Source organism: Thunnus albacares, chromosome 5 (assembly GCF_914725855.1).
Source record: "Thunnus albacares chromosome 5, fThuAlb1.1, whole genome shotgun sequence".
NCBI classification, from domain to species: Eukaryota; Metazoa; Chordata; class Actinopteri; order Scombriformes; family Scombridae; genus Thunnus; species Thunnus albacares.
Window position 1 is genome coordinate 13862294 of NC_058110.1, and position 19877 is coordinate 13882170.

Here is a 19877-nt window from a genome sequence, read left to right on the forward strand (position 1 = left end):
AATTCTCCCCAGGGAAACACTCTCTATGATAATATCCTCATATGAGCATCTCGATCTGAAATGTCACAGCTGAGATTAGAGCAGGGTTGACTTCCAGTATATAGTGTATTCCCATGGAGTGTGGAAAAACAAAATGGGTTTCAGCATTAATGTAGCGGAGTGAAGAAGCACAACAAAATATGTAAATATATACAAAAATTTGATTGGATTATTACATTTGGGTATTGGATTTTTCTGTGACAGTCTATTGCTTAAGTCAATAATCACCACTGAAAAAGAAAGGAGGTGTAATTGCATTTAAATTGAGCCGATGTCTAACATCTCCGTATTGTTGTCTGTCTATGAGGGTTTGCATCAGCAGAGCGCAGGTCACTCTCTGTTACTAGCTGAATAAAAGGATTACCCACTATGAATTAGTACTAAGACACAGAAAACCCCTCTCTCGGGGACGATGCTATGTGTGTGTGTGTGTGTGTGTGTGTGTGTTTGTGTGTGTGGGATCCCCTCTCATTGCTGGCCTCTCCTGGGATCCCCCACTCGGCCTAATCATTGTTTCTCTAACAGATAATTCTCCATGTCCTCACACGTGTCTATGCGTGTGTTTGTGTATGTGTTAATTAGCACTGTGCCGGCTGAGTGTGCTCTTCCTTGTAATCACTTAATTAGGGGTGACGGCCCCGATGCTTGTTTACTCAATTAGCCATCCTCTTTAATTATCTAATTCACAGCGAGTCAACTGTCCTTGTTAGCGAGCTCAGTGAAGAAGGGATTCGCTGATATAGCTGTGAATGTGTTTTTTTGTGTGTTTGTTTGTTTAAAAATGTACATGTCCTTCCACCTGAGAGGGAGAACATGAGTGTGAATGTACACATATGTGAGAGACATTTTGATGGGTATTAAATGAGACAGGAAACCGTAGTTAAAAGCTGAAATGTAGAAAAGGGAAACTGCAGCCATGTAAAATAGTCTGTATGTCACTCACCTTTTAAGAGAACACACACACACACACACACACATATGCATCATCAGACACTAAGCCATGCTCACGGGCTGCATATGAGTGCTGAGCCACATGCCTCAGATTACTGTCGGTCTGATTCCCTGAGATTTAGTCATTAATGATAAAATCTATGTCAAAAAAAGAAAGAAAGTGAAATCTCATGGTGAGCATGATTGATGGTTGCTTTAAATGGAGGCGTCCAGGGCCGGCTCTATTGTTTCTCCTGACCAGCCTTGCCACCTACTCCACCACCTCCACTCCCGCTCCTTCATGTGGATTAAGGCCTGCCGCTTATTTAACAGTTCATTTGAGCGAAGGGGCGACCAAGGTGAAGACGGTGGGGGGGTGAGGGGGGTTGGCAGGGTGTCTGTGCTGTGCCGTGGCGGGACGTCCCTTGCGGGACAGTGCCAGGCTGCGCTGTGGGGAGACGAGACAGGGCCTCCCCAGTGGACTAATGCCCTGTAATGAAGATTAAGACTCAGTCAAAGACCATACTGTTCGGCCGAAAAACGGAGGGAAGGAGGGAGGGATGGAAGGAGGGGGAGAGGGAAGGAAGTGAGGATAAAGCATAAAGCAGAGGTAAAGGACAGAAACGCTGGTCTGAAGAAAGTGTTTAAGGGTAGATTTTACTAATTTGCAGCAACAGATACAGATACTGAAAGATAAATACATAAAATGCTGTGAATAATTATTTGAAGAACTATATAAAGCTGCATTTTTGCCCTTCTGGTACTTTCTAAATCAAGATTTCTGGACCAGCTGAGAACAAAAACATATTTTGCTCAATAATGCACTGATTGCATTACAAGCCATTAAGAATGATCGCCTCTTAAACCATTATAGCAGCCACAGACCTTTATAGAGAAATTTGAGTGAAAAGAAAAAAAAAAAAAACACTATAAAAAAATCACTATTCAGCATTCAAGCAGCCACAGAGAGCAAACTAGGAACAACAAAAAAAATCCATTAGGAAAAGATTTTGGTAAATTAATTTTGACCCTGTTTTAAAGAACATTTCCATGCCCCTTTCCTCTTACTGGCATCATAAAAATCTTTTGTATCCAGATGTATTTATGTATATAATATGTATGTATAAAGAAATGACACAGCTTTCACATCCTACTGTAAGCCAAACCACTCACATCAAGGCTAACTGATACAGACAACAATACAGCAAACAATTGTCTACCTATAAATCCAGCAGATTATCATCAGTATTCACTGGCCTTTTAGCTCTGGTTTGGTCTCCAAACCAAACCAGAAACATCTGGCTCTTAAACTTCTAGATGACGATGACTTTCTCCACCAGTTAGTTGCTAACTTCTGTTATACGTTTTGGAGTTGGGCAGGAAGTGTACCATGGATCACACCTGCCTGCTGCTGCCTGAAAATTATTTTTACTTTCCTTGTAATGTTGTTTTTTTTCATTTTCAGGAGCACATCAGTATTCCTGGATCTCTTGCACTAGCACAGTTTTTTTTTCTATCTCTTTCTAGTTCTAAAAATCTGGTTGGCTGTGATATTATTGAAAGTTGTTGATGAATTCTGAAACTTTTCAGTTGCTAGCTGATAAATAAAAACAGCATATTTTCTGGTATTGTTTTCTATGCCCATGTGTGTTGAAGTGTGTCTGAGGCTCTAATTCAAAGTATGAAGACAGTTAACCAGAGCAGCCTCGACATACGGCACGCTTCACTTACCACTCCGTGGCTAAAAGCTCCCCTAAGACCTGTTATGCGCAGACACACTTCCACTGTCTCCCGCCATCTCCTCATCCCTCACTTCTATCTCTCTCGGTCACCCCGAGTTCTTTCACTAACCCTCTATTCTCTTTTTCAAATGTTTTGTTTACCTAAAATATTCTGGGGGTCACAATGATGTGTGGACAAAGAGACGGACGGACGGATGGATGGATGGGTAGGTGGGTGGATGGAGAAGGGGATCTTTTTTCACATGACCTTGTGTTGGCGGGGCCAGCCTCTCTCCCCCACTCTCTGTCTCTCTTCCCCAGACGGGCTGTGTCTGTAACTGGGCTGCCAGTTCTTGCCTCTCTTGGGCATTCTGGCATTCCTCCCTGTCATGCCCCCCAACCCCCTGCCTCCGGCTGTCTCTTGCCCTCTGAGGGTTTCCATCTCTCACTCACTCTCTTGCTTGAACTTCTTCTTTTGCCTGTCTATCTATAGATATTGTGTTGTGTCAACACCTCGCCATCTCTCACAAAGTCTCTGTTTCTCTGGAAGTTTTTGTCTTTCATCAAGTCTGCAACTCCATGGAGCTTTTTAGCCTAAAAGAGGCTCAGACGTGGTGAGTCAACCACCCCCCCCCCCCCCCCTCCCTCTCTCCATTCCTCCATGCTATTATTTATTACATGCATAGCTATCCTAAAAGCATAAAATAAGATATTTTGGGAGATATTCCAAGCTGTGTGAAATGGTAAGATACGATTTTGTGATAGATATTCTGAGCTGCAACCGCTGAAGATGAGTTAGACGCGTTTGTAGTACAGTGTTACAGAGAACTTCTCAAACACAAAAGAAATACTCCCTCTTGTGATACGGAGTTTCAAATGCACCCAGCCTTTCTCACGCGCAGATGAACCTTTATCTCCCTTGTCTGACAAGAAAATATTTTTGACAAGCAGGACCACACAACTCTCTGTTCCCCACCTCCCCCTGGCTTCTAGGTCTCCGTGGCAACGCCATGCGGGTCGTCATGTTATTATTACCGATGCTTGACCAGCCGGCCTTCTGCATTCACTCTGTCTGCCTTAATGGACTCGCTGCCTTCTTGACAGACAAGACAGAGTGTGTGTGTGTGTGTGTGTGTGTGTGTGTGTGTGTGTGTGTGTGTGTGTGTGTGTGTGTGTACTTAGAAACGTATGAGCACCAAATGTCCTTAGAATGATGTAGATTATCCCCCATTGTGAGGATATTTTACCAATGAGCAGAAAGGCCAAATGATGTTAAGTGACAGCTGTTTCAAATTTCTTCACAGGTTCTTTTCTTTTTGTCGCACCAAATTCAAAGAATACTTAACCAGCCCATTTAACAATATGATGTCCTTACTTTTATTGTAAAAATAAGGATTAAGTTGAAAATTGCATAAGAGTTAAAAAAAATTCCACATTCTGATATTCTTCACATTAGTTTGTGATGTTCAGTGTGTTCCAGGAAGGATGAAGTAATTTCTGGCTTGTTTGCAGTACATATTCAAGTTCAAGTTACAACAGAGGTCATTGAATTTTACATTCACACGCAGATTACAGATCTGTAAAGGTACAGTCTGTGACTGCATTGTATTGTGGTCTATTGAGGCTACTGTTTGTGCCTCTTCTGTAACGAATTTGATTACTGAGTGCAATCATAAAATAGTAGGTTGCAAAATATTCCAGTGTGAAGATACTTCATCTAGGCCTATGTTTGACAGGTTATCCATTGAATAAGGAAAAATATCACAGAAACAAAATTGCAAAATAACCTCAGAGGTTCAAGTGTGCCAGACAGTATTTTTGTGTCTTTAGACATATAGAGGAGAATCTTTCGAAATCTTTTAGACGGTAAAAGAAATGTGTGTGAGTGTGAGGAAACTCATATGACATCCTCCGCAACTGTCAGACTGTCGCCCTCCTCCTTTTGTTGGGTGACCCCGGAGAATGTGGTGGGAATGGCCACTGGGAGAGAGATTATGGAGAGACAAAGACTGCAAGAGAAGGAATGAGAGAACGACAGAAAAGAGTGAAAGGCAGAAGAAAAGAAAGAGACGGAGAGAGAGGGAGAGTGAGGGGGTCAGGGAGCCAGCTGATGTGAAAGTGCCTCCGATCACCTCGTGCTTCTCCTCCGCCCCCTTGTTCTGTCTCTCTCTATCTGTTCCACTCTTTCTTTCCTTCGTTCCCACTTGAATTCCTCTCCCAGCGCTTCACTCCAATGTGACGTCGGGTTTTGATCGACGATAACAACAGAGATGCGTCAGTCCGAGGCCCACACACACACACACACAAGTTAAAAGTGCCATTGCAAGTTAAAAGTGGCACTCAGACACTCAGCGAGCACACACACACACACACACACACACACATACATACATGAACACAGGGACACACAGCAGTGGCCTTTGAGTGAACGCTCCTCACAAGGCATAATGACAGCATTCTGCAGTAACCATAGCTGGGACAGTTCCCACAGACAACACAGACAGAGAGAGAAAGACCATTTCTTTCTGTCTTCACCTCTCCTCCTACTCCCCACCTCCTCTCCAACAACCCTGACTTTGTCCAAATCATGTGACCCTCCACAAATCAACACTATTGGCCAACAAAATCTGGACATATGAATCTGGACATGTGCTTAAAGAAACAATAAAGGAATACGCCACTAAAAAAACTATTTTTTGAGTATCAAATACTCTTCGCTTAAAAGCTTGAAAGTTTAAAGCTTTTTTTGTGCAAAATATCAATAGAAACTCCGACAACCACTCCTGCAGCATGACCGATACATAATCAATCAATCAATAATCAATAATAATAATAATATCAATAATACTACAGCTACATATGATACATCCAGTGAAGCTTTAGAGCTATGGGGACACAAATGGTATCCATGGTGTACACAGATTTTGAGTGTTTGGAACATTGTGAACATTCAGATCAACAGAAGAGAAGTAGATTATGCTGCAGGAGTGGTTGGATAAGTTTTATGAATGTTTGACACATTTTTACACGCTTTTTTTTCCCCCCTCCGGGTCGTCACTTAAATCCATCCATCCTCTGCAAATAAACAAGCAACGCACTTTTCAGAGCCACCATTCAAACCTATATGAAGTGAGTGTTTGATAAATAAAAGATAGATTTTTTTGGAGGGGTGTTCCTTGAGCTGAGTTAACCTTTTATCTTAATGCACAAGATGATGTCAGGAGGCAAAAGGTATGCTTTGAAAGATTATCCTGCCCCACGATCCAAACATTCTCCAACATACATGATTTTGACCATGTGAGCTCAGGCTCTGCATATTTGTCTGTCTGTCTGCACAGGACCACTCCCCGTCCCCCCGTAACCTTCCACACAAACATTGCGTGGAAGTTTCAAAACGCTTTTTTTCCTCGTCGGACCTGACATAGTGCAGGATTTGGTGGTGTATATTTTGAAGGGGGGGTGGAGATGAAGGTAGCGATGGTGGTGGTGCTGGGTCTTGGGGGGGGGGGGAAGCAGGTTATGGAGCCAAATGAAAACATGTCACTCAGGCCCCATTAAAATGTAACCCTGCCCAGCAGAAGAAGGAGAACCATATCATCATTAAGTCATCTCAGGGCGAAGCAAAAACCGCAAATATTATTTCTACAACCCCCCCCCCCCCCCCACACACACACACACACACACACCCACACACCCAATACACGTTCACACACTCCTCCCCTTCTTTTCCTTTAGATGACAGAGAAGACGGGATGATTGGGGCTACAGTGTGTTTGCTCACTGCCTGAGAATGACAAGGGGATGTTTGGGAACTTCCTGATCATGCTACGGTTTGTATGTTTCAACTGCAGACATGAAGATTTAATTGTTTTTAATTTTTTTGTGTATCTATCTATCTATCTGCTGACAGTTATTGATCCCTTCATTATTTTTTTTATAAAATGTCCATCACAATTTCCCACAGCCCAAAGAAACATCTTCAAATTTTGTCCAAACATTCTAAAAACCAAGATTATTCAAATTACAATATACAAATCAGTTAAATGCAGCACATTTTTACATTTGAGAAGCTGAAACCAGCAAATATTTGGCATTTTTCTTGATGAATGATTGAATGATTAAACAATTTATGAAACTGTTGATTCATTTTATGTTAACTGACGAATCAATTCATTGATAACTTTTTCCAGCACTACATCCGTACATCCCTGCATACACTGTTTATATATAAATACAAATTTGTGTCAACTTTCTGTGCCTGCACTATTTGTGTGTGTGTGTGTGTGTGTGTGTTCATGCCATTTCCTGCTCTTTGGGCTCTCACTCCACAGTCAAGTCATGGCCCTGGGGATCCCACTGCCAAGCCCTGGGCATTCACACCCCACACACACACACACACACACACACACGCACACATGCACAGATCCATCCCTGTAACCAGGGGGCATTTGTGACGTTCAGCATTATGAAAAATGACTTGCCCCCGTGGCACACCGGGGTGGCAGTGATTATAATATCCAGATAATCATTTCAAACAAATTATCATAATTATCAATCAATCATGAGCCTATTTAAGCAGGGGGAGGAATGGGGGAGTGTGGTGCTGTTGGCAGGGGGTAAACTATAGCCCGGAGCGCTGGATCACTTCTGTGACCCATGAGCCTCCCTCTGTCCACATAATAGCCCTCATACATTTAGGGTCATTTAGCTAGCATATTTAGAAACTCAATTCCCTGGCTTGATATGGGGGGAAAAAACGATATTCACACACAAGTGCCTGCACATACACACCCATAGAATCACAACTGCAGCTGACCCCCATTTGGCTCCCCAGTCTTTCAACACAGAGTGGGAAAAATCTACTTATAGGTCAGAGTTCATATCAACCCCTGTCATTTTCCCATTTGCAACCATTGCCACATTGAAAACACACATTTAATGCATACTTATAACAAAAATGAGTGCTAGAGTTTGACTAAAAGAGCATGAAAGTACATCTCATGCTTTCGAGAAAAATATGTTAGGCAAGCATGTCCAAGAAAGGAAGAGTGACACAGACGGAGTAACAGAGACTTGATCGTCTTAAAGAGATATTCCGCTGTATCTTTTCACAGTAAAGCCCCTGTGAAAAGCAGCGTGAATTGATTCAATCTCAGTGGTATTGAGAGGTGAATGAATGGGGCTTGGAGAGAGAAAGACAGAGAAATTGAGAGAGAAAGCGAGACAGAAAGAGAGCAAGAGAGAGAGTGAGAGAAAGATAGTAGCCTTCGGGGGGAGATGATCGTCTTGGGAAAAAAGCAATCAGTGCTCATTGATTTTCTCTGCTGGTTGAATGGAGGGTATCTATCTGGAAGTCATTATCTGCCATCTGATCTGCTGGAGTGTTTACACACGTCAGGATGGACAGCGGCGCTCTTCTGAAGATGAGGATTAACACACAGACACACACACACACATACAGAGCATAGACTGTCTTCTTTCCCCCTGTTCCCTATCTTGCTACCACTTTTAAATCCAAGGAATCCAAAAAAAACACAAGTCCTCCAATACCCTATTAACTTCCACGCACACAGAGACTTATGTGTATGTGCAGCGTGTGAATGAGAATATATGTAAGCAGGGCCTAGACAGCTAAACAGACAGATAGTCCTGTTTTGTATGACCGAACCAGACCAAACCAAACAATTCCTGATCCTATCACCAATAGCCACTGATAGCAATCTATAGCTCAAACAACACCATCCTGTCTGCTGAGAGAGAGAGAAGGATGAAATGTGTGGAAGAGGATGGATGAAGTAAGCAGAGAGGGGATTCAGATAACAGATCTTTTTATTTTCTGTCTGTATGTGCATGGTGTGAGGATGCATGTGTTTTTATGCGTGCACGTGTGTAAGCCAATATGGCTCGATCCATGTCTAAGCAAGCTCAGGATATGACTCCAAGGCCTTAAACCTCACACACACACACACACACACAAACACACACACACACACATGTACAGCTGTAAGCTCAGGGCAGCTTTCAGTAAGTGGGCTGGAGAAGCTACAATAACATCTTTGCTTCTGTTTTATCCCTCGCCTTAACCCTGACTCTACCAGTACCCCCCACGCAGAGAGAGAGAGAGAGAATTGGGGGGGAAGGGAGGTAGAGAAAGGGTTGAGAAAAAAAGAGCAAGTGAAGGTTGCTTTAACACTAACTCAGTAATGTGGAATAAACCAATTCTTGTGGTCAATTTGAATGTGTCAATGTGTGGTAAAAAGGAAAAAAAAACTGTATCACTATACAGTTTAGTAACCTTATAGTGATAAGATCACTATAAGATTACTATAACCTTATAGTCCATACTGATGGTGGCTTCTGGCACTGCCAATCAAATACTTCAGCATGAGTGTAGAGTTATATTATATAGTGTCTGGTATAATTCTGATAGTTTAGCAATGAGGTGCACGGAATTACAGTAGAGACCAAGGTCTTGTGTGAATGTCAGTGAGTGATTCAAGTCTGTGATCAGTTTAGTATGAAGTGAGCCACTTACAGCTTCATGTATTCCATGTCAAACATGGAGTTTGTGAGTGAAAGTTGTATACAGTTAGTTATGTAGTCAAGATTAAACCAAGTGTGCCATCACTTATGAAATATGTCTCTGTGCCTCATGCATTAAATTAGATAGAGAGAAAAGCCAAAAGTGAGTCCTATTCACAGCATGTGTTCAGGTGCACCTCATCCATTCATGTAGTCCGTCTGTGTTCCAACAGGATCTGGTAGCATTTCTATATTAACCTGTGATTGTAATGGCTAAAATTTGTACAGTGGATGCATGTATTATAGGCATTAAGATGCACAGTAACACATACAATCGCTCTCTCTATAAAGTATATGTACATACTTTTTTCTCTAAAAATGTTATATACAAAAACAACAGTTCAGTTTTACTGTAAAGCTGTGCAGCGAATACAAACTAATAACACACACCTTTCAGCAGTGAACTAGTTTATTCACAAGCTACAACTCAATTAACATTCTGCCTTAATCAAGCATAGCGATGGCAATGACATGGTGAAGGAAGGAGAAGTCAATGTTTATGTGTGTTTGTGTGCGTGTAAGTGTGTGACTGCACGATGTGGATGAATGAGTCATGTCATAAGGAATGGCTCATGCATAATTTCATTCATATTCATAACAGGCATGCGGTCTGCCACCGCCCGATGAGGGCCCACCGCAACTCACACTCTGCATAATGAGATGTGGCTCGTGTGTGTGTGTTTGGATTTTACATACTGAAGGTAAGGGTACTGTATATCTGTGTTCAGTACAAAACTGCGCTTACAAATTTAAGCTCCTATCGGTGCATGTTTTTGTGTATGCATGTCTATGTATCTGTGAATGTGTAAAAGTTTGTATGTGTGTGTGTAAGTGTGTATGTGTGTGTGTGTGTGTGTGCGCGCGCAGAGTGGAGAGGAGTGCACTCACATTGGAGGGTGGTTAGGTAGTTTATAAAACCGTCTAGGTTTTTCCACATTGTACGAACATGTGGGGAACAGGGAACAGCCCAAACCCTCTGCGGTCAACTCTTAAAATAAGCTCATTGACTAATGTAGGATTTCAAATCATCCAAGCAGTCAGTGATTTGCATGCCTGCCTGTGTATAGAGGCTACAGCAACAAGACCCTTGACCTGAAATTCAAATAGGGAAATTATGTGACTTTTTAGTAATTGCGAAATTACACCATGAGAGATTTTAAATGGAATACTTCTTGCTATGGTTGCTTATGAGGCGTCTCTATAAACATGTTCTACTCTTGTGTCACACACTGCTTTTATTAAAGGAAGATGTACTTTGTATGGAAAAGTCCAGCATTAGTTCTGCTCCGGATGTTTTGACCGTCCTGTCATGTAACATAAGACAAACGGCACCTACATTTTTTGGAAACAAAGTCCACATCTCAGTTCTAATTTTTCTGATAACTAAATCTATAACATATGAAAACAAGTTGACAGCATCCACGGCACGACGCTCACTTGATTTAATCAAAGCCAAAATGCTGTTATCGAGTGTTTAAAATAGCAGTGCCATACCACAAATATGGATTGCTCCTCTCAAGCTCAAATCTGGTAAAGATAAATAATATGCATGATAAAGATAAAACCCCACATAATTTACTGTTCTCCCATTTTCAACCATTGATTTAGGTTTCACCCGCCCTGCCATTGACTTGAACTGAGGCCATGGCTCCACGGCTACAGTCATTCTCAGAATGAGCGTCCACTCTGCTGCGGCCATTGTTCTTTCATGGACCATTAGATGGACATGAACTCTCGCGCTGTCCTGTCTTGACCCGGCGACACTGGCAGTAAAAGCAAACTGCCCAACCTCTTCAATAAATTTATCACCTCATAAAGTGGTCAGTGACTGGTCAATGGGACGTATCGGTCTGTGTGTCAGTGTTTTTGTCTGAGTGGAGACAAGGTTCCCTCTATTGCAGATGTTTGTCTTTTATTGATAAGCATGGCATGTAAGCTACTGTAACACTTATGAATCCAGTGTAAAAGAATAAGATGAAATTCATTAGACCAAGCTTCATTACTTACAGTAGTGACATGTATGCTCTGCTGAACCTTTTGTCAAAAGCTCAAGAAGTTTTAACACTAATAGAAAAATATGATATAATTTTAATATAACTGTTAATAAAAGCACATGATCTAAGCATGCACATGTTTTTTTGTTGTTGTTGTTGTTTTGTTGTTGTTTTTTGTTGTCAGATGAGTCACAGACAACTTTACATATTTGTTTACCAGGTAAATTGGTGAAAGAGCTGTAAGTGTAAATATTCTCAAACAAAACTGCAACTGGGCATGTGTGTGTCTGTGAAGATATGTACTGTATATGTGCTCAAGCAGAGCCAGAACATTTAAGTGGCAACATTGTTCGTTTTACAAAGACTGACTTTCTAATGTAGCTAGTAAAGGAGTCCTTCTTGTGCTTGCTACTTTACAGACAGCTACTGTATTACTTCACATGACTTTAATGTGCAGGTTAACGCATTGGGATGGTATCACGACAAAGAAAGCAACACAGACGGGATTCGTGAACTAGTATAAACAGATAAATTATCCTACCTTTTTGATGCAGCTGTCAGGGGAGGCCTCTTCATGGTCGTTCATCATCTGCTGAGAAAAAAACAAAACAAAAAGATACATATTTGTAAAGCTCTTAACGGTGCAAGCAACCATACATTGATTTGATTGAGAAGAAAATCTGTTTATTTAAGCATTAAAAAGAGAATATTGATTCCTGTACTTCACAGGGCCTCAGCCACGGGTTGTGACTTTGGCCGCTTGACGACATGGGCACAGGGTGTTCACAGTTCATCACACAGACCCTCTGGGCAACAAATGTGACCAGAGGAATATAATAATGGACTGAGAGGTCACAAAAATACACACAAACACACACACAAGCAAACATAACACTACACACACACCCACCCTGATGAATGAATACCCCACAGATTTGACGTTAATTCTCCGCTTCAGCGTTGCAGGAAATTTCGCTGAGACTGTGTCTGTGAGTGTGTGTGTATGTGTGTGCGCGTGTGTGTGTGTGTGTGTGTGTGTGTATAATTAAGCCTTCAAGCAATATTTACTGGGGGCAGATGGGTGGTAGAATGCTCCCAGTGTCTGCCAAAGGAAATGAAGGAAGTGGGGGAATGATGAAGAGATGGGGCTGCTCTGCTGCAATGAGGGGGCATTTCACATATAATGGCAACCCAGAGTCTCTCTCCGTCTGTCTGTCTCTTTCTCTCCCTCTCTGAAGCCCATTGATGGCAACTGAGGATCAAAGAAGAGATGCAGACTGTTTTCAGAGCAGTTTTAGGTGGGGTGGGGGAACGGTGCAGTACTTTACCAAGTTTAAGTGAAATTAGGCCTATAAAACTTCCTCAAGCGCAGACACATGGCATATCTTAGCCTCCCTTTTCCTGCACCCTATCCTCCCCATCTGCCCTTTAACAGTAGGTATGTTGTTTGGCTGTTGTGACAGGACTGGCTGCCCTTATATTACAACTGACATATTAACGTTTATATTTCCTAAACCAATGTAGCCCACCGTGATTGGGAAAGAGACATTTATCTGCTGTGGAATCTGTCATGGAAACTGTGAGGTTATTCTTTGAATTCTGGCGTACAGCAACTTCTTTTATGCACCTTTCCACATAAATGGCCTCAAATCACAGGAAGTGATTATGAATCGTATATGTGGATGTTCAGTTACATGTGGCCTTAAAGACGTCTGACCTTAATACTATTTACTCCTCAGTGAAATAGGAAAACAGTTATCTGAAAACATAGTAGCTCGCAGAAGTTTACTCTCAATTCCTCTTTCCCTCTTCTCACTAAACAGTGAACCAGATGGGCCATATGTGCACCAATGTACGTACGCTGCGGTTCCATACATTAAGCTGTCAAGGGATCTGTTTCTCAACCTCACCAAATGGCAGCAATTACAGCACAGATACTTATAACAGTGTTCTCAGCCTACTTACACATCATTTAAATCTTTGCAGAAGCATCCTATTCCTGAAATCAGTTTCAGTCCCCCTCGTGGCCAATCAAATTCGTCACATTGTTTTGACTGGTAACTGTGGCTCGCCTGTTTTTTAAGTGTGCAAATAGAGTGAAGTGCTAAAGTGCGGTACGCACGTTGATCAAATCTGATCAACAAGTGGCCATGGTATTGTCTGCTACATATTTTATTCTAAATTAACATCTTGCACATTTTATGTTTACAGCAAATCAGACCATAAAGGCTTATTGGCAGGTGCGTGTGATGACAAACCCCTGATTGCGAAGATACTAAAGTTGTTAATAAAGTGAGTACAAGTGTATCAACACTGTGCAGGATTCTCTGATTTCTTTGCATATTATGTTTAAAATTGCAGTGTAGTAGCTGCATAGAGTTTAATTTATCAATAGAGAAGAACTCCGGCCTGTATGCAGCGTCTTCTGAGGGTGTGTATGAGTTGTGTATCAGTTCGGACTTTGGTGGCCAAAGGCCAATGTTTATGCTCTTGCAGCCACAGATGCTGATGTGCCAATTTCAACACATAAAACTGACACATTACAAATTGACCAATGTGCAAATAAATAAACAAACAAATAAATATTTTTTTCAGTTTCATGGAATTTCTCTCTCATTCTTTATGTATTTAGTTTGTGGAGTAGATGGTATAGTTCTTCAGTGGAAAAACAGTGTCAGATAAAGTAAAGGGAGTTTGAGGACGACTATTTAGTAGGAAAAAAATTAGGTTAATTTGTCTGCTCTGAGAGTAAAAATGTGCTTGTGAACTTTAAACATGGTGATGGAGTAGATGGGGAAATAGAGAGAGAGAGAGAGACTAAAAGAGAGACAGAGAGAGAGAGAAAGGACTTCCCCTTTCTTGTAATGCACAAGACCAGCTGCAACAGTTTACAAAACCAACAGCTTGGCTGGGTTGTCTAAAATGCTACCAGGCGTTCAACAACTATAGGATAATTTCTGGACTTTCCCCCTGCTCTGTTCAGCTACATGCCAAGTGTAAATATGTGTGTGTATCAAATTGTGCAAGAGTAACCTAAAACTGTAGAAGACATGCAAGCAGACATGAGTGGTTTTACTGATGCCTTAATGTCTTTCAAATTCAGGTGGGGGGTCGGGACTGTGTGGGCCTTCTATCGTCCAAACCTCAGTTTTGGGCCCAGAAGCACTGAGCTGACTGTCAGGAAAATGCTAATTATAAAGCTTCCCTGCGTTGAATTCTGTGCAATTCTAAACCAAATTGTTTCTATGTTGAAAAGTGACCCAGTTAGGTTGGATTTTTTTTTTTAAGTAAAAATTTAATGATTGGTGGTTGACAGGGTTTTCAGTAGGGCTTTTGCAATAATGACAATAACTTGAACAAAAAGGCAGGTGGAGATGGTCTTTCAACACTGACATACTGTATATAGACACACACATACTCACATATACACACTCACACACATGCCAGACAGACACACACAGAATAGCCAGGCCTTGCAGCCGGACCCTGCCAAGCAAATAAATAAGCTATTAATTAGAGAAGGAAAATGTGATTGGCCACTGACTGGTGGCTCTATGATTTATTGCATGTGTCACCATCATCTCAAAGTGACTTTTACTCTAGGTTAGTGAGACAGGTCCAAATAGAGACTGGCCTATGTTGAGAGGGATAGATTTTCCACTACACAGAGAGAGGTAAAATTGTCCATTTGTTCTGTATCTAGCCTGCTGAATGCTGACATGTCAATATGTCTTATGGAAAAGAGAAAACACTGAAGCGAGGGTAATTAGAAAGTGTGTGTGTCTGGGCACACAAACTTCTCTCTCTGGCCCATATGACCTCAAACATAAACAAATCCAGCCGTGGCTTGATGAAAGTGCAGCCACCTGCAGAATCCTTCCACCAAGAGCTGTCCAGACCCTCATTAGGGGTATGCATAAATGTGTGTTTGTATATGTGAGAGTGTATGGGTGTGTGTGTGTGTGTGTGTGTGTGTGTGTGTGTGTGTATCTCACCATGTCTGTGGTGTGTGCTTTCACACCAGGCAGGAGGGAAAACCCCGCCATTATTAGTGTTTCATAGCACAGCTTTTGTTATTGGACAGAGTCAGGAGTTTTTCAACACCACTTTAGCACCATTCGTATTGACATGCCATGATGACCAAGCATACAAAAGAAAACACAACGTGGGGAGAGACACTCAGTGAGTGGACTGCCTTTTTGTTTTTACAAGACCTGTCACAGTCTAAAACACATGATGGAGCAAAATCTTGCTCAGTTTATTTCCAGAACTCATTTAAGGTGAAAAACCAGCAGAAATGCCCCAAGGGGATTCTCTGTATGGGGCTCATAAAGCATATGTGGTGGCTTGAATGAACACAGCTCAAGTAGTTGATAGAATGACCTACACACTGTAATCTTCCATTCATGCAACTTACCAATGAGAAGGCTGAGTAAGTAGCCATAGCAACCAGAGGAGGACCTTACAAAGCTTGCTCATCATCATCCTCAGGCGCGAGGAGAAGAAGAGGGCCCCACTTGGAGGTTTGTGCCGTAGGAAAATGTTAGCATTCTGTTGCCAAAAACAATTCTCCTCAACTCTGGATAATATGAGGCAATACAGCAACACGGCCCAATGGATGGCTGTGGATGTCACAAAGCCACAAGTTTCCAAAAAGAACCAGCAGCAAACAAACCTCAGGGCTTTTTGAACCAGGGCCCTGACTGACAACCCATTGGCTGCAACAGCCACACCAAGAAAGCCACAAATTGAAAGTTTTGCTATGCATTTATTGGGAACTTTTGCAGCTTCTTGGCACATTGACATGATTTCATTGTGGTGGCAATGGCCTGGACGGGTTATTGATCTTTTTGACGTATAGATGGGAGAGGAAGCGGTCCTTCACTGCGGGTCGTGTTGAATAATAAACTGCAGGGAAAGTGTATTTGTGTCAGAGCGCAAGAAAGAAAAAAAAGAGGGAAATATGAAAGGAGAGGCTCTGTTTCTCATTGCTGGAGCCTTTAAAATAGGAGCTAACCATCATGTCAAACATGATCTCAACAAATGGATCTGACTCCTCTGACTCCCAGATACTGGCAAATCTGATTGGAACACTTTACAATCAATGAAACGACGCGACAGACCCTAAAAAGGAAGAAAAAGAAGTGGAGGATATCAAGTCTCTAGTGTTTTTCTCTGAGGTCTCTCGCTATCATTTGAACTACCTGATAACAGACCTTTTTCACTTTCCTGCCAGAATGTGTTAGCGATTGTTTGACTAAGGATACATGTCTGATTCTGTCTGCTTTTTACCATCAAGTCAGATGGTGCCTGTTGTAGTTCCAAGTCCTTTCTCTGGCTTGTCCTTTAAAAGGGTGTAAAATGGGGCTATTTCGGGACTTCCCAGAGATAGGAGCCTTGACAGCTGACCCAAAACAAGATCAGAGCTATGACTTCTTAAAAACATGCCTCAACAATGAGGTTGCTCAAAGAGCCTGAGTAGGGAGGTGGGAAGACTGAGGCAGCAGAGGAGGAAACAGGGCAGAAATTCTCGCTGCTAAATACCAGGAAGCTGGGCGTCCATCAGATAGAATAAATGTATGATGACTTTAATAAGCGGAAGACTTGAGGTGATTTGGCTGGCCAAGGCAAACATCAAGGAGAGTGCTGATAGGAAACTTTCTCTCTCTTTCTCTGTCTTAGTTGATAGAGAACGTAATTGTGAATATAATCACTGTTTGATTCCTTATCACCATCTCCACTTTGCTGTGAAGCTTAATGTGAGAAAATCACACAGTTCTTTGGTAAAAGCAAAAGAAATGGATTCCAAAGGAGTGCATAAGATGCCATTGTCAGAGAGAAAGAGGAGGGATCAGATTAACTTGACACTTATCACACCACGCTAAAGCTAACACAGTTACCCAACCCTACATCCAGATGGGTCTATGCAGGGTGCGGCCTGTGACGGAACCGAGAACTGTTGGTGAGATAGAGCTTAGCGCACAAAGGTTAGATTTGGAAGGCAAACACTCCAAACTATTGTGCGACTCTGGAAAGTCACGGCCACTTGTCAAATACAAACAGCTTATATTTACAGAACGAGCATTGACCCTGCATGTCCTAAGAGTCTTTGTGTGATTTATGAAGAAAATGCCATAGTGAAATGTCCTGGCAAGGTTTACATTGACCCCGGACAGGCTTGTCTCATCATTTCAATGTCCTGTTTGATTCACAGGTCTTGCATAGACAAGTGCGGTCTCTTTGGCAAACATTAAACACTAAACACTAAACACTACAAATGAGCGTATCAAATATTTGTATTCAAACGTCTGACAGTTGTGGCGTTTGAAATAATTTCCCTGGGAGAAAATGATGTTACAAGGTAAGGTTTGCACTTAGTCATCAAACAAACCTTAGGAACGAAGTCCACTTTCATGTAAAAGAGAGGGCGAGGAATGCAAAGGGAGGTGGGAGAGAGTAAGATTCTGCAAATTTATTAAAAGGGTCATATTTTCATGGGGACCTTGTACAACCATCCATCACCTGACGTCCAAGGCCCCTTATCCTTTTAAGGCCGTTGACTCTGAACTTGATATCGACAGAACCATACAGATAAATTATCTGCTTGGCCTCCGCTTTATTGATAAGTCATTTGGGCAGATGATCAGTAATAATCATAAGTGAATAAGGGTGTGCCGATAGATCTTCTGCTAGCAGATGTTGTGACAGCCGCAGGGTTAAGGCCCAATAAATAACCCTACCTTTTGGCCTAAGAGGATTGCCTACACAGCCTCGGTAGCTGCTGTGGCATGCCTTTCAGATAATGATATACCACATCCTCCCTCTTCATTTTGATAAAGGTTGCAGTTTATCGATACCTGGCAGCAGGAAGAAAAATAATATTGCCTTATTTCTAATGATCTCCTATTCTTCCCATGACACATATTGCCTCTCAGCAAGCAGGGGGTTATGGGAGTAAGATTTAGGGTCTCGACTTGGGGGCATATAGATCGAATCAAAGGTCATGCCACGGATACTTTTCATTTCACATACCTCAGCTGAGCGGGATGCCTACGCAGCCTATGCATATATGAATGTTTACATTTATGCACTACATAAATCTGATACTGGCTTTTCAGCTCAGCAGTCTCATATGTTTCATATCTCCATTTCCCCTTGCAAACTGAATTTGTGTATTTAGAAACATACACCAGACCACACTGTCTGTCCCTCTGTCTAGTGCCAATATGACTCCCTAATTCAAACCAGGAATCCCTTTTAGTAGGTAGAAAAAGACACGGAAACACAGAGAGGGGGATCTCTCATCGCATCAGGGGCTTTTCTGGACAGCAGCCACTGAGATATTGTCACGTGACGATGGATAACTGGCGAGTAAATTGCATATCGTTTATCGAGGTCCAGCTAAATATTTACGCCGTTTGCATATTTCAACATAAACAGAGGGATTTTGGTAGCTTTTCATTTCTCCTCTCTCTTTCTTTCTTCGAATCCAATATATGTACAACACGGGAAGAACAAGCTGGCTCAAACAAGGAGATTGGACATGGACAGAAGGGAGACAGAGTGCAAGAAGGGAACTGAGAAATGAGAAGAATGAAAAATGAAATGAGAAGAAGAAAGACATTTTGAGAAGGTTGTACATCTAGCTTTTACTTGAGAGAGAGAGTATTTCTTTGTATCTGTACTTGTGTGTGTTAGTCGGTCAGGCATCCCCTTGCAAATCCAGCCTGTGGCTTTTCTGCAGTTTTGGATCTCACACACACACACACATACACACACACACACACACACACACTAACACACATATACAAGGAGCTTGGGCTCCGGCCCAAACATAGAAGTGAAAAGTCTCTAGTGACTTGGAGGCTAAGTGCATGTATATATGGGTCGGTGCCTGGGACAAACAGGGGCTTTCTTCACGACTCAGAGAGTTTATACAGAGGTCAAGCCCTACACACGATGATGATGATGATGATGATGATGATGAGGATGATGATGATGCTTGAGAAGGCCAAAGCCATGCCGAGTGACTCGCTGATGAAATTTCTCCAGCAGATAAATAAACACGGCCTGACCGTGGATTTCCTGCTAAGGGGTATGAGTGTGTTTTTGTTTGTGTGCAGCAGAGTAGTTTTGGATGTATGAGTTTGATCTGATGCACCAAACAGAGACAAGTTATACACATACTAGAACTATTACATGATTACAGTAGTGACAGTTATGCAGATCAATTATTCAACACATCCCACAGGTCCTCTGTCTTCTGTACACTCTAAGTATCCACTTAGTTCTTTAGCCTTTCTTCACTCTCTCAATGGCCTTTTTGTACTCGTATGGCCTCTGTGTTTACAGGGAAGACGTGGAGCTTAGATGTTAGGTCATCAGTAGGACAGAGGTGAATGGTGTGGCGTGTGTTGAGGAAAGAGTAAACAGCTCCAAGTGTTCATAAGACACTCTTTGTTAGATAGGTAGTCTGTGATTTTAAGTTGCTTTTATTGCACCAATACGCTTGAACACACGCTCTTTTTCATATGTTTCATTAACCACAACCAGCATGTCACTAAAATCACATACTGAACACTGCATCTGTTCCTTTTACTGAAACAGATCC

At 42.0% G+C, this 19877-nt stretch overlaps 1 protein-coding gene across 8 annotated transcripts in view; it reads right to left on the reverse strand.

The window, feature by feature from the left end:
* prdm16 (PR domain containing 16) overlaps positions 1–19877 on the reverse strand; it is a 191397-nt gene that overhangs the window by 73075 nt on the left and 98445 nt on the right. For 7 of the 8 annotated variants that reach the window (XM_044351307.1, XM_044351315.1, XM_044351312.1 and 4 more), the window contains exon 3: positions 11808–11858. In XM_044351307.1, coding sequence (XP_044207242.1) covers positions 11808–11858 — 51 coding nt within the window. The remainder of the gene's footprint in view (positions 1–11807; positions 11859–19877) is intronic. The other variant, XM_044351308.1, reaches the window with a different exon arrangement.